The 15692-nt window shown below is 45.3% G+C and overlaps 1 protein-coding gene across 4 annotated transcripts in view; it reads right to left on the reverse strand.

Annotated features, from left to right (window-relative positions):
- Nucleotides 1-755: 755 nt before the first annotated feature.
- The window catches only part of TYRO3 (TYRO3 protein tyrosine kinase), a 42764-nt gene continuing 27827 nt past the window's right edge, over nucleotides 756-15692 (reverse strand). For all 4 annotated transcript variants that reach the window (XM_065064580.1, XM_065064581.1, XM_065064583.1 and 1 more), the window contains 8 exons: nucleotides 14601-14696; nucleotides 12291-12371; nucleotides 10471-10563; nucleotides 9605-9726; nucleotides 9193-9302; nucleotides 7572-7731; nucleotides 6073-6209; nucleotides 756-3225 (listed from right to left, as the gene is read on the reverse strand). In XM_065064580.1, coding sequence (XP_064920652.1) covers nucleotides 2850-3225; nucleotides 6073-6209; nucleotides 7572-7731; nucleotides 9193-9302; nucleotides 9605-9726; nucleotides 10471-10563; nucleotides 12291-12371; nucleotides 14601-14696 — 1175 coding nt within the window. In that variant the 3' untranslated portion in view covers nucleotides 756-2849. The remainder of the gene's footprint in view (nucleotides 3226-6072; nucleotides 6210-7571; nucleotides 7732-9192; nucleotides 9303-9604; nucleotides 9727-10470; nucleotides 10564-12290; nucleotides 12372-14600; nucleotides 14697-15692) is intronic.

Here is a 15692-nt window from a genome sequence, read left to right on the forward strand (position 1 = left end):
CAGCTGGGGGACAATGTCTTCTCTCTTTTGCGATTTCATATAAAAAAATTCCCCATCTCTGCTTTCTGATTCCCTCTTTTGCTGTCTTCACAGCTCATCCCATCTGTCTCCCTTTCAAAATCTTCTTCCCTCTCTCGTTTCTTACCAGCTCTTCTTCTGGTGTCCCTTCTCCCCCCCGCAACAGCCTCATTTGCACCTGGTCTGACCAGGCTTGCATGCAAAAGGACTAAATCACATTTGAACCAGAACTGATGGACATCACTGAGCAATGGAACCTTAAAATATTAACTAAATCAGCCACTTGGTGCTTCAGAAGTCATTTTTCCTGCATTGCAGGTGGGCGGTGAGTGCTTGTACCATCACTCTCCGTTCTCTGTGTGAGCTGGCAGGCAGAGGGTGTGCAACGTGCTGTTTGCTGCTGAAGAATAAAAGCCTGAGGTACGTAAATACACCTTTTTTTCTCTGTGAGCTGGAAATCCAGGGGCTCTTTTATGTTGTGCTTGGAACATTTGACTCAGCAGCTGAATTTTACCCACTGCCTCCAAACCTCTCTTCCACAGAGAGCACTGCCAGTAGCTGAATGGGTGCAGAGGTTTTGCAATCCCAGGTAGGGCTCCCAGGCTCCTACACAGCGATGGTCACAGAGCCTGTCTCTTTGTGGAACCACTGACCCAAATCTGTCAGCCCCAGGTTTGCTATAACCCTACCTAGCGAGGGAGCATCGTCACAGACTGCCACCGATAAGAGGCTGGGACTCAGACACAGTACATGTTTTATTATTTAAAAAAATGCATAAAAACTAAAGACATGCTTCCCAAAGTTAGAGTCCATATGTACACCTGCACTTCCCAGGCAGCTGCAGGGAGCATAGCTTTCTGCCCTCACTGCAAGCATGCAGCACACAGGTTTTTGTAACCCTTTGTTTAGGTGTTATCTTCTCACCTGCATTTACAGCATTTCCAGCTAAATGAAGAAGAAACCCTGTACTGCCTGGGGTAGAAGATGGTGCAGTTTCTATCTGCAACTGAGAAACTGTACTGAACTTCTGGAGACATCTGCAGGACATCCCTGTTCAGTAGGAAATTTTACAGAAAGGATCCATGCCCAGGCCCCAGGCTGAAATTCCCCTTCCTTAGGAAGTGTTCTCACTAAGGGCTGAACCCAAATTCTGTACCTTACAATAAGCAAATACTGGGCATTGAAGGGTGGAATGTTCTGATACCAAGTGTGCAATCTCATTTCACTTATTGGTCCCACCTTTGCCAACTCAGCAAATGATGACAACATTTGTGGTATTGGTTTCTGAAGGAGAGCAATATGGAATCCCAACTCCTGTGATACTGCTAAGTTTTGAGTGCACTGGAAATAATAGAAATCAAGATCTAGCAAATATTTAGGATAAGTAGAGTAAGATGTAACTGCACTTCCTTGCTGGGAACTGCTGCACAAAACAAACGCTGATTTACAGTAAAATATCAAATTATTAAAAACCACACAAGCGCTTGCAGTTATAGAAGTCAGACATGCTGATTAGAAAACAAAACAAAACCTGAAGAGCAAAACCATTAATTTTGCCCTGTCTGGAAGGCTGCAGTGATATTAGTCTATGTTCTGATGTGGCTTTTACAGCATGCCAGAAGACCTCCTGAACAGGAATGCCAGTGGTTCTCAAGCTTTTTCATCATGAGGGCTCTCCCTTCAGAAAGAGATCTCCTAGTTGATCCTTTCCCCCCCAATGCATACACCCTCCCAAAACTGATTTCACACCTTCACTACAGCAGCTACAGCACTTGGTTGTTTGAAAAAAATCATAGGACTGTTAAAGAGAAAGATTAAAGAAATCCTATTTTAAAGCAAATGCTGAATCCTGCTCCCACTGAAACTGAAGCAAGTCTGCCATTCTGTATCTGAGCTGTCTCCTTCCTCTCCTGGAGGGCAGCACTTAACAATAATTAGCACTGCTTCCCCATACTGCTGTTAAGTCCTCTTTACACTGTTTCCTTTCCATCCTTTTGAAATTGCATTCTGTCCTCACACATGCCAGCTGCTGTCCTTCCCTTCACATTTTAATGCCAGATGCAAGTCTGGTCAGGCCTGAATTGGCATCAAACAGAAGAACAAGAAAGACAAAGAAGAGGTATGTGGAGCGGAGAGAAATGCTGGATTTTCTTTTTTTTTTTTTTTTTTTTTTTCTAATTTTCATTGCTCATCAAAACATCTGAAACTCTTAAAAGAGCCCCAGACTGAGGAAGCAGCAAATGCCACTGCATGAAATAAACCAGATGCTTTAATTCAGTGCTGGGTAGAAGCCGATCTGCAGATCAGTTTGAGAACCACTGAGGTAGGCAACAAGTCTAGGCAGTACTGCTGAGTGAACACAAGGGGAATTTTGCCCTCTTGTCCTGAATGACAGTGTAAATACCCACTAGTGTTTTCAGAGGTACCAGTCCTGAAGTCATGCAGCCAGGATCGAAGACAACATCTACACAAGAGCGAGCACTGACTGAACAGAAGGTGCATTCAGCTCTGCTCCAGCAGTCAGCGAGAAGGAGCAGAGCACAGACTCTGACTTCCCACCTTAGCTTTGAACTCCTTTTAGCAGGGTGCCATCAACCTGTAACCCTACTGCCCCACTCTCCCAAATCCAATGAGTTGTTGGGGCTGTGGTCCTTCCAAGCCATCTGCCACTGCAGCCCACACAGGTGGTGAAAGCTACAAAAGCTGCCCAAGAGCTCTGGCCTGTGCTGCTCAAAACCATTCCAGACCCCACCTCAGAGCCCCAGGCAACACAGCACCGTGGCTGCACACATCCTGTCCCAGGGAAGCAGAGTGTCACTGCGATGTACAGGCTAACAACTTTTCTCTCCTTCTGTCTCCAGCTCATACAGAAGGCTTTTGTCCTCCCCTTCCTGCCCATCTGGATGCCTTTCACCCTCGGCATCATCTCCAAGGCACAAGGGGCTCATGATGTAGCGATAGTCACTTGTGACAGCAGCAGCTGCCCCAGCAAGAGTCTCTTCACTGTCCATGTTTCCAAAGGAGGCGTGCAGAGCAGGGTCACTTGCAGACACCTCTTTGTCCTTCCCAATGTTGACATAGAGAGGATCTTGACTGGAAGAGAGTGTGGACATCCTCCCCCGAATCATTTCCAGCTGGGACCGGAGCAGTCCAAAGCTGGGGCGTAGCTTGGGCTCAGGATGCCAACATCTGCACATGAGATCATAGCTGTAAAACAGAGAGGGACAAGAGCACTGAGAAGCAGAGCAGCCACCCCCTGCACCTCCAAACAGGGGCTCTGTGCCGTGCAGCTTAAAAAGCACAGACACTTTCCCCAAAACCTATTGCCTCTGGCCTTGCACAGGTGACAGCATGTGCGCAGCCATTACAGATCTAACTCCTTATTCCTTCCCATTTTCAAAAGCATTCTCATTTTGGTCAAAATAATTATCCAGGCAGTACCAAAAAACCCAAAAGCCCTGTCAAAGGATGCTGTAGTTCATGGCAAAAGCCTCGTTCCACTGTCTCTGGAGAGCTATAATAGTAAGTAAGTGTGACACCACTTTGTAATGGCTTTTGAATTTACTCATAAAAAGCATCTGACAACCCCTGCTGTGGCTGAAAACATTCCTCCAAATTCTAGTTCAAGAGCAGATAAAACACAGGAAGAAAAATAGAGATCCAACTATGAGACTTGCAAGTTATAATATTTCCAGAATATTATTTTTTTGCAGCATGTTAACTCGGCGCTCCCGGCATAATAGAGGTGCGCTGCTGTCCCTGCCTGACAGGGTGCCAGCACCATGGAAAAAGGGACAGCGGGTTTGTTTTGAAGTGCTGTGGAGGAAGGACAACACCCTCACTGCTGGAAGACTGATGCTGAAGCAGCCTTTCTGCTACAAAGGCACCACCCCTATGCGAAATCCACATTCAGTGCCATGACCAGCCTCAGGCCCTGTCCTGCAGCATTTCTCCTGTGGTCAAACTGACTCAGCTTTGGTTGCCTGAAGGCCACTGAGAGGGAACATTGCTGTCTTTGATGGCCTGTGAGCAGGCAAGGGAAGAGGAGCTCTGCGCCCCTGCAGCCCATGCTGGCTGGGCTCCCGCCGGCCAGGCCACCCGCCCCAGCCCTCTGGGTCACAGCCATTGTCCCCCTCCTCCTCTTTGTGCATCACCCGCAAGACTGGCAGCTGCATTCCTATGGTGTTATTGTTGCCAGTTCTGCAGGGAACAGGAACAAAGCACAGTACTGGCACTGAAAAACATCACAGACAAACGAACCTCAGTTAAACTCGTAAATGGAAAAAATCTGATATGGCCTTTACCAGGAAATAGAGCATTTCACGACAGCTTTTATTTTACTTTTTGTGTCCCTTGCTTGCTACCAGCTTTACAAGACTGTTTTTCATCTCATGCTAGTTTTAGAGAAAGCTTCTGTGGTTCAGTTGTCTTAATCCTGATTTATATCCCTCACAAACACTAGAAATAACTCTAACTGCTCCAGATACAGCAAAAACTTCCTATTCTGTGGCACTGAATTAAATAATTTCTTTTACTCTTGCTGGCAAAGAGCAGAAATTAATTTGAAAGAAAGGTAGAAAACTACTGGCTGTACTGAACCAGCCCAAAAGTCCATTTGCCCCAGCAGCCTGCCTCTCACTGTGGCCAGTAGCAGATGCTTGGGGAAAGCATGTAAGCTGAGGATGAGCATGCAGTGAGGTCCTTCTGGTATATTCTCTCAGGTCTCAATAACCTGAAGCTCAGGGGCCTCTTGAAATGGAGGTTGTAGCTTTTTAGTAGTTTTTGATGGATTTTTCTTCAATGCACAGCAGCTTTTTGAATCTCTTCTCTACTTCAGGCATCTATAACCTCCTGTGGCCATAAGCTCTACAACTTGGAACCAAAGCTGCTTGCAGCAGTCAAGATGCAGACATATAATGAATTTAAGCAGTAGTATAACGATGTTTTCATTTAAACTCAGGAACAGCTAAAATGAACTGCTGAGAAGATAGAAGTGTACAGCTTTAACAACAAGAGTACAGATTATTCCCTATGTGGAAAACAAGCCTGGAGAAAGGAAACCACAGGAAATAATCCACTATGAGAGCAGGAGGGAAGAGGGAGGAAAGAGGACTTCATCTTGTTCATTTTACACACAAGAAATGGCTTGAAAAGGCCACTAAAGTCAGTGTTCATAGTTATGCCTTGCTTTGGGCACAACAAAACAGAGACTTGGTTGGGCACTCAGAGGACTGATTTCACCTTGTCCAGATTAGGCAAGCTTTTACCCTGGGAGGAATTATTGTGGCACTCCCTGGGGAACCTCAGCGCCATGTGTGGACTCCAGGAAACTCCAGCCACCACCCATGGAGCAAACATTTCATGTAACCTGCTGGCCACGAATGGCCTGTTGGTCACAGGACTAAGGCAGGAGCACAGGTTGCAACATGTGGCTACCTGAGTCCTTCCTGCAAGTCTGAAAATGCCTGAAACCAGTATCTGCAAAATTGTCCCAGTTTTGTTTCCACCTGTAACTTAAGGTGGGGACACTGATCTACAGAACCTCAGATCCTGCGATCTGCCCTTTTCTCTTTCATCCTTCTATTTCTGTGAGAGCAGTAGATCCAGTTTTGAAAACTGGGCCCAGCTTTGAAAGACACATGCAGGCCATTGCCTCTGCAATCCAGTTTCCTCATAGTGTTAACTGCTTCTCTATTCAGCCTTTAGGCTATGCCATGACACTCACATCTTTTCTCAGATGCTGGCCTGAAAGGTAGGAAGCAAGGAGTTTCTGGAAACACAATTATAGTTTCCACAAAGCCAAGTGCTGCTAAGTTTGACGCTGCTGGAACCCTTGAGCCAAGTTAGCCGCTCAGGTAGCTACCACAGGTTCCAGGGAGCTGTGCCAGCAGAAGAGTGTCTGGTAGCTAACATAGAGACTTTTTAGAGAATGCCTCTGTGTTTTGGAAAGTGGATAGATTCAGATCAGCATCCCACAGCCAGCTGCCCCTGTTTCCTTCTAGTGAGCCAAATTTCTCAAGGAATCACATGTCAGCAGGGCAAGGAAGTACTCACACATCTTCCAGGCACTCCGGTGGCTGCTTCAGCCTGTTCCCACTGATGAGGTAGTTGTAGATTTCTGCATTCTCAATGCCAGCATAAGGAGTTTGCCCTCGGGTCACAATCTCCCACATGGTCACTCCAAATGCCCACTGAAAGGGAAGAGAACATAGAACAAGTGAGCAGACAGTTCCCTGCTTGCTGGGCTGGGGTTTCAGCATGGTTGGACTGTACCAACCCTCCAAACCTGGGGTAATGTCGTGTGAGTAGCTGTGGTGAAAGGACTCTAGCTAGAAAACAAAGAAATTACCTGGCTGACGCTGACACATTATCTTGGGAGACAGCTGGAGGCAGGCCCATCCTGCAGTGGAGCAGGGGAAGATTTGGGAGCTAATGCTGTCTTCCACCTGCAGACCTCTGCCAAGCATCTCCTACTCATGGTTCTTTAAGGCATGCAGTATCAGTTTTGTGGTTCCCAGGTTTTGGTTTGGGGCTTACAAATCAGTTGCTTAATTCATAAGGCAATATTCTGCATTACTGGAAATGTACAGGCACAAATGAAAGCAGAGTTTAGCCAATAGCAGGGCAAGGAACAAACCACTCATGGCTCACATTCATTTGTGCTCTGCACTGCAACAGTCACACTTTCACATTTAAATCTAAACTGCAAGGTTTGCTAGGTGCAAAAAATTATGATTTTCATAAGCAAAACCTTGCCCAGTGTCTATTGTAAAGTGGCTGAACTAGTGATCACCAATCACTAACCACTGTATACACTGGTTGCAGCAAATCACTGGGCAACACAGCAGCTGAATTAGATGGCACTCTTGGGACATTAGATGGCATCTTCAGGGACACTGCGACATGGATACCTGGGAAGGCATTCCACAGGCCTGAAGGACAAAAATAGTGTGAAACCAGATCAGAAGGCAGTAAGGAAGAGAGGACAAGGTATCCAAAGGAAAAAACAAACAAAGGAAAAGGAAGCAAAAGTTTCAGATGAATGGGTTTAGCCTCACTCTCCAAGAGCGAAGTCATGAGGAGGAGTGTCTAAGCACTGATATTCAGTCTACAAAGTTTCATCAATGTCTCCTGTAGGATGGAATACTATTGCTGGACTTGTACGTGAATGTGTGGCTTGTGTGCACTTCAAACCTCACCTTCAGATTGTCATTCAGAAGAGAAAGGAAGAAGAGTAAGAAAGAAGAGACTGAATAAAGTGAGAGGAAAAGGAGGAGAAGGGGAAAGCTGAAGGAGGGGATGGAGACAGGCAGTGAAGAAAGACCAAAGGACAAGAGTAAAAGGGTTCATGTCTTCCGCCATGAACTACTTGTACACATCTCCAGTCTTGAGTTCTGAAAGCATCCAAGATAGAGGTGGCACTGCCCCTCAAACACAAGGCAAACTTCCTCTCCCATCACCAGGGCCTTTTCCCACCCACAGCACACACAGAAGGATTCCTGCACTTCAGCAGGAATACAGGTGGTCCCCAAATGCACCAGAGCAAAACTCACCACATCACTGTGTGTTGTGTACAGATTATCCGCCAGACTTTCCAGAGCGAGCCACTTCACTGGCAGCTTGGAAGCACAGCCCTGACGGTAGTAGTCTCCACTGTAGATTTTCTTAGAAAGCCCGAAGTCTGCAACACTCACGTTCATGTTCTCATCCAACCTAAGTGAAAATTTTAATAACTGAGAAAAGCATTTACTGGCTACCTTAGGCAAAAAAAGAGGTATGTCCCTATCTGGCCAGGGAACTGAGGTACATAGTTCACCAAGTATTGCCCAGAAGGATAATGACTTCTTCTACCCAGTGACCAATGTGAAAGAGTTTAGTGGTCTCAAATCAGCTCCTTGAGACTAATGGGGAGATAATTAGGACTAGGGAAGTAAAGAAATGGCTGTGTTCAGTTGGTCTACTCTGTCCGCCAAAGTGAACTCAGATGCTTTCTGTAGCTTCCCAGATTAACAGAGGACATCTGTGGTGTTCAATGCTACCACTAAGGCCTATGCCCTGTACGGGCAATCAGAAAACACAGCTACTTGCCTAGACTGCCTATTACGACTGGTCAAACTAGATCCGCATGATCTTCTCTCCAGGCCTGGTTAATTATCTCAATTGCTCTGTCACCCACTTAAACCAAGCCATGTTGGTAGGGCCAGTAAAGCCCACGAAGACTTCATGCTCCCAGGTCTCATAAAGGACTCCCTGCTTTTCCCAGAAGACATGACGAAATAGACATTCAGCTTCCTCTGAAGAAAGTCTGTACTCTTAAAAATGCTTAATAGGAAATCAGTATGCGTTTGTCATAAATGTCAAAGCAGGCTAACCCATCATTTTTCATTATGACTACCAGGCTCCTGTCTGTACATCTGGACATTCAAATGCCTTTGGAAATCTGTGCCTCATTGCAGATTTTACCAGTTGTCGTGGTTTTGTTCTGAGGCAGGGTTCTGTCTGCCAGAACGGGTCGTTCCTTGCTCCATTCTCAGGGAAGAAGCAGAGAGGACAAAAAAGGACCTTTTTTCCCTTCAAAGCAGGCAAAGCAGTTTAGGGACAAGAACAGCGATGTGGGATCATGCAGTGTGTTCACCATGCAATTATTCCTAAAGGCATTCTCCACATAAGTCATTCTTCACAAGCTTTCAGGGAAATTCTACATTTCTTATATTGTGATAATCAAGTTCTCAAAATAGATACAAGAAATACAGATTTCAGGCTATAATGGAAGTTCCTTTCTCCTAACACCGCCAAATCCATTCTCTCCTGTTGGTTACATTATATTACAGAACAAATAGCCCACGCTGACACACAGCCATTAGAGTGACTAATTACAAACATACATAGTAATCAACCCTATGAAAATATACGTGCAGACCAACGACGGAAAAGTTCCTTATAAAGAGGGTCAATTTGGAAGCTCAGTGGGACATTAGGAGTTGCTCCCTGCTCCCAGCACCACCACCACACCCCCCCCACCCACACAGCCTTGGCTCCCCTGTGCCTCACTTAAATGCAAAGACCAGCACCCTCAAACACAATCCCTCCCCTCTTCTGTCACGCCAAAGGCTTCTCACCCCTCTCTCACCCACTCTGGTCCTTCTTTACTCTGAAAACTCATGTGTCACTTACATACAGTTCCGAGCTGCAAGGTCCCTGTGTATGAAATTTTTTGAGCTCAAGTACTCCATCCCGCTGGCAATGTCAATCATGAACTTGAGGAGCGTCTGAACAGGCAAGTTCTGAAAGAAATAACAGATTAAGTTCTGTTCCTGGAAACTTTCAAGCATATATGGAAACACTGCAAGATTTGCTGCTAGATCACTGAGCAGGGATGGGGGATATAGGGAGGGGATGGAATGAAGGAGTTGGTCCTCAACATGCATGGAATTAAATACTTCAACATTACATCCCACAACTTCCTCTGGTATCAAAATCTGGTCATCTGCCAATGCCTTTGGGAGACCAACCCTGAACTGATCCAAGTACATTCTCTGAAAGTCCATATCCTTCCAGAAGTAATTCCACAGTAAAACAGACTTACAAAAGGGTTCTCCCCAATCCGTGACATCAGCAGAAAAGCATGAAGATCTCCATGCTTCATGAAGGGCAGGATCACCATGGGAATTGGGAGACGGCCCTTGGGACGGCTCCGCAGACTGACTCCTAAGGAGGACACACACAAAGGGGTTTTAGAAAACAGGTCAGTCCCAAGAGGAATGTTACTGCCTGCTGTGCCTTTCTCTTACAAATTTGGAGGAAATGTGCAGTTTCAGTGGGTCAGTTCCATGCTCCAAGCTCCTTTGTATGGTGTCATGCCAGAAGGTGTTAAGATATCTCTAACCCTGTTTATTTCAGCAGCAGGACTAAGTGCCCAGTGGCTCTCAGCTTTCCTTGCAAGACTGGCTATAAATGTTTCTAGGATCACTCCAGACCAGACAGCCTCAAACTCCCAGGTTTGCAGTGCAATCTCCACATTCTGAAAACCGCCCATGTTCCATAGTGCCCACCCATGAATGTTTTGCTTCTTACTCAGTATTTCAGAAAGGCACAATCTCCCACCTCTCTATTTGCCTACCAACCCACCTGTCCACATTCCACAGCAGTTCAGACATTTCTCAGCCAGACAGACTCTCTCTGTAGTATTTGCAAGAACTAAAGAAGTGGCTTAAATAAGAGATGCTCATTGCCAGTGTGTGAGGGCAAGCGTTGTGAGCACTTACACACATTCCAGCTCCCTCTAGGCCTAGGAAAGAGCAATGCTGATACATGCAAGGACTCCAGGCAGCACAGAGGTGACTGCACTGGTAGTGCTGTTGGACAGCAGTGGGGGTGAGGACGCGAGGCTGTGTGGGACTGTGCATGACCGGGAGGTGCTCTGTGGCACCACAAGAAGCAGTGCTGGCTTACCAATCAGTTTAGTGACATGTGGGTGGTCAAACTCCTTCATACATGCAGCTTCTCGAAGGAACTCCTCAATATCAGTCGAGGTGAAGATGTCCGCTGGGAAAAAAGTGACTGTAAGTTTTCCTCCTTTGTGGGTGGCTCCAAGGGACTTTACAGATAACGATCATCAGAAGCTTGTTCTTTGTGGCACAGCACATCCTCTCAGACCTAGAGCTAGATGAGCCAGTTTACAGCAAAGCAGAGCCTGACGCTTTCTCTGGGGCTGGGCGGCAGTAAGCACACATCAGGGACATCTGGTAAATTGATTCTTGGCAGAGTAAAGACCTCCTGATTAGCAGCTCTCTTCTTAGGAACAACTTGTCTTGGAAGTCATGGAAAACGTGCGTGTGTGTGTGTGTATGTGTGTGTGTGTGTGTGTGTTACAGATGTAAGACTTAATTAGCTAAAAGGACCTAAACTACAATGTTGGAGAGAGGAAATGTCACATAAAATTAAAGAGCCCCTGGAGCCCCTGGCTGGCACAGTGGACCCCAAGTCAACTCTGATGAGGGTGGCATGAAAGATCAACACTTTTACGTCTGTCAGCATGATTGAGTCTTCTAAGGTACTAGAGCTAAGATTTCTTAAATAACCACACTACTGGAGAACTTGGAACATATTCAGCAGTGACACACATCAGTGTAAATTTGCAATAAATTATTTCTCACTGCTATTACTCCAGATTTATGGAAGTGTATCAACATAATCAAGAACTAGCCCAGTGTACTACTTCCCCCACTGCTGCTGCTGAATTTAGCAGGACTCCTCCAGTCCTGCTGCAAGATCAGACTTAGACCCGTGAGCGAGCACTCACATTATCTGCTTTAGGTAAGTAATTCAAACATGATTCAGAAGACAAAAGCAGGTTCCCTTTTTACAGCCAACAGAGAAAGGAAGGTGCCTCTGGAGGGTGACAGAGTTCCCATTAGATGCCTGAAGGTAGACAATCTGACTTGCACAAAACGGCTTGCAAACTGATTAGATTTATTGTTGAAATCGGAGAAAATTATGGAACTTACACTAATGTTAGTACAAACTGGTATTCTGTGGCAGTCAGGCTCAGCTCCAGAGATAAGCAAGTGTGACTCTGCTTTAAGTCAATCAGAGTCAATTTTTGCCTTACAGGCAACATGGGTGAAATAACATAGGTTAACATATATCTATCCATATACACACAAGCATACCTGCACATGCTTGATTTGGCTTATATCTACCTATTAATTGCTTTTCTTGTTACAGACCTCTGCCTGATTAATGTGCTGTCCTTGTTATGCACACTCACCAAATGACAAATCAGAAGGGAGTTAGACTACTTGCTCAAATATGCTTGATGGAGATGAGTTAACTATCGCTGCATTCAGCTCTTCTGTTTATCTAGGTATATGCTTGGAGGAATACAGTCTTTCACTGCTGAATTACTAGGGCAAAGCAGACCTGTCTGAGCTGTCTATGCCACATGATGTAGTGCTGTGCTGAATCAAGAAACTGAATGAGATCCTCTATACACAGACGCTGTAGCTATGACTTGGTTTTGGCTGCACTCACCACATGCTAGGTGCTATACAAGCAACTAAGGTGGTACAGATCCTTACTTGAAGAGCTTCCACTACAAAAAGACTGACACAAAAAGAATGGGAGACAACATGGGTAAAGCGGCTGAGTAGGAAGCTCAGAGAGGAGTAAAGAGCGACAGGGGATGTTTGCTGGAGAAAACAACAGATAGCGTTTAATCTTTCCAAGCTCTCATCGCTTTAAGTACTTCAGGTAGCCCTGCTCCCACTTACCTTTCAGCATCTTCACTGCCACTTTCTGGAAAGAGCCATCATCTAACTTCAGTAGTGCCTCTCGAACTGACCCAAACTCCCCTGTGAAATGACCAGAGCACGCAGTGAGGAAACAGCTTCTTGTGAAGAAAGTATGATTCACAGCAGGTTCACTTCAGGGGTCACTGACAAAAAAAAGCTGAATAACCATAAGAAATGCAGCTACCAGCTTAATTTTTCATTCTGCAAGTTCCAGCCAGCAGCTTTCAGCATATGTGTGCCTAGAAGAGGCAGTACTACCAGTAGACAGGGGCTACCGTGCTAGCAGTCCAGAAGGCAAGGGAAAACAAGAGGGAAAGAAAGCAATCCTCCACCAGACTGACCATGCAGAGTCAGAGTACGAGCTGGGATCCCAGGCAGACATTTCTGGGGAAGCCATATGGGGGATGAGGCTGAGAGAGGCTCTGGTCAGAGAGAAGGCTGTTAGCTGTTAGCGAGTGGATGGGTTGGCTGAAGAAGCTCTCAGGGCTGACACCCACCAGAGCTGAGAAACAGTGCCAGGACAACCATTTAAGACACAATCAGGCCTTATCTCTCAAAACTCAGTGAATGGCTTCTATGAAATCACAGCTGACCAGACAAAACATAGAAGCCTACTCGTGTGTGCATGATATGCTAATTCATGGGAGGAAGTGTTTACCCTGCTGTGCTCTCTAAGGGAGATAAGAGGAAATGCAACTGGCCAAACCCTCTTCAAATTATCTTAGCCTGAAGTGGTTTTATACAACAGTGTAACAGCCTCTTTGCATTAGATCTGGCTCTAGATTTCCTCTCCCTATTTTTGTAACTGCTTAACTCACCCCAAATGCATTGGTATGAGGAACTCAAACATGAGCAGTGGATCTGACCACAAAAGAGAAAAATGGGAAGGAGCAAAGGCATTTTGTGCTGCTTCTGTATTATGGAGCTGTTGCTCAGTTGCAGAGTCAGCAGAGCCCAAGATAATATAATCATGCCATCTTATAACCTCTGTGCTGAGTGTAGGGTTGGGGAAATGGGGCTGACAACACCAAAACAGATCCTGCCAGCTACCATCCTCCCACCAAGGCCATGACCAGGGGCTGCAATGCAGCCCATTTCCAGTTTTTACCTGTCATGGGGACAGCTCAGAAAGGTTGAAGCCAGGATCCCAGAAACTGCCCAAGAGCTGACACTCACAAAAGCTGACACAGCTGTTTAATCACTTAGCATTGTTAAAGCCCTCTGAGATCTCTTCTGCAGGAAGGTCATCCTCTTGCTCTGAATGAAATGCATTTGTTCTGGGAAGGATGGAGGGGAAGAATGTTCCCAGTGGGAAAGGGTCAAAGAAAACTGCAATAGAATTAGTCTTATAAAGAAAAATGAAGCCAAACACTTGAGCTTCCTTTTGCTTATGACCTCTGACTTATGCTCCACTCTTAGTTACAGGCTTTATTATTATATGTTTTCACTTAATTCTAGAGATCCTCTTCAGCCTGAGAAGTAGGAAGGATGATTCAATGGTTAGCACACTGGCCTACCATTTGGGAAATTAAATTCAAAACCAACTTTTCACACAGAGTTTCTGGGGCAATCTTTTAGCTAAAGTTAAGTGAGAAGCATCCCCACCTTTACTGGGGCCATCCCTCCTGACCTGAAATCCTCAGAGAAATGCTAGGAGCACCTGTGTGGGAGATCCAGTGGGAGACCTACAGTCAGAAGAGCTCCTAAGGACCTACCTGAACTACTGTAGATAAATGTCAGCAAAATCCAATACCTGTTGCAAATGTGCCTCTAGAAGAGTCCAAACTAAAATCTGGAGTCAAGCCACCTCAGAAGTTGAGAATTAACTGAATTAACTTTTTTTTTGAGGAGCTGGAATGTTTGAGGTAGATCATATCTGTCTCTGCATTGTCTCAGTTAAATACTTAACACTTGCTTACGTAAGTGGAAGGAATTCCATAGCACCACTTTGTTAGTAAAAAGAGAAGTTTAATTGAATATTCCTTTATTTAAATCTTTGAAAGAAATTCGCACACCAGTGAATCAACAGTACTTTGGAAACCTGAGCATAGACTGCAGTGCATGACTCTGTAGAGCCATGTAATATGAAAGGCTTAGCAAATATCCTCTTAGTTATGCTAAACCTTCGAAATGTTTTATCCCAGCAGAAGGGCAAGTTCCATTTAAATTGCCATCCACAAGCAGAAGGAGAGAAAACAGGCTGCTCATAATTGCATTTCCCTGTTCAACAGTAAAGATAGCACAAGTGGGACTTTCAGTGTAAAGCCTTGTCGAGTTTTCTGTTCTTACCCTTGCCCAGCATTCTTCCCAAAGTGAACTGCTGTTCCTGGATTAGAACATCTTTGAGTTTTGTCTTCAGCTCATCACTGATGCCTACACTCTCCACTGAAAAACAAACCCCAAAAAACCAACAAAGAGTCAAATAAAGGATACTTAAATATTCTTTCACAACATCAAGAATCACCTTTTCTAATCTTAAACTCAAATCCAATTCCCATACTGTAAACAGGGAAACCTGAAAAAGACAGAGGTTCCTTCCATGTCTTCTAGCCTCACCACAGACAAGAGGCCAATAACTTTCAATCACAAGAAAATGTACCTACAGTATTGAAAGGGAGAGGGTATGATAACACCACCCTTAAACACACCAAGAGCAACAAGAATACAGAATTACTGTAGATAATGCTGAGAAGACAAAATATCTAATCAGAAGGGACAGACAATGGTTCATACAGCTTCATGTAAGTTGATAGAGCTGCACCAGTTTTCAATGACTGGCTCTCAGACTATTTTAAGTACAGTAGAAGTCCCACAGTACCTGGCCAAGAGGTTAGCACAATGTCCAAGAGTTTATGGTCACTTGATTTAGTGGAGAGGCCTCTAAACCCAGGGGAGCAAAGTCAAAGATAGCTGGACCACCACCCAAACCCAGCCATGCAGTGCTGCTCCAGAGAGCCATGCCCTTGCTGAACCAGGAGACAGAAATGGATCCTCTTAATGCTGGCCACTTGTGGGACTCAGTCTCCTGTTGGAGATGTTACTAATTCCTGGCCTCCCGACACTGAACAATTGGTTCGTGCTTATAGCACAACTCAGTACACTGAGTTTAAAGCATACTGCTAATATTGCTAAGCCATATTTATCTCACTGTTGCATAACACTACAGTTGAAGGAGTCCCTGTAGTGTGAAACTGGGCCAGGGGAGTGACAAATTTATGCCTTGCACTAATACACACAGTGACTGTAGCTGTAATTAGCAAGTGCTATGTAACTGGTATGGCAACAGCAGTTCTGGCCTTTCACCTCTACCACCCCCAGTGTCTAAGCCTACCTGTACATTAGCTCATGTCCTTATTCCAAAAACATCAGTTCCAGGGAAGA

Source organism: Columba livia, chromosome 5 (genome assembly GCF_036013475.1).
Source record: "Columba livia isolate bColLiv1 breed racing homer chromosome 5, bColLiv1.pat.W.v2, whole genome shotgun sequence".
Taxonomy (NCBI): domain Eukaryota; kingdom Metazoa; phylum Chordata; class Aves; order Columbiformes; family Columbidae; genus Columba; species Columba livia.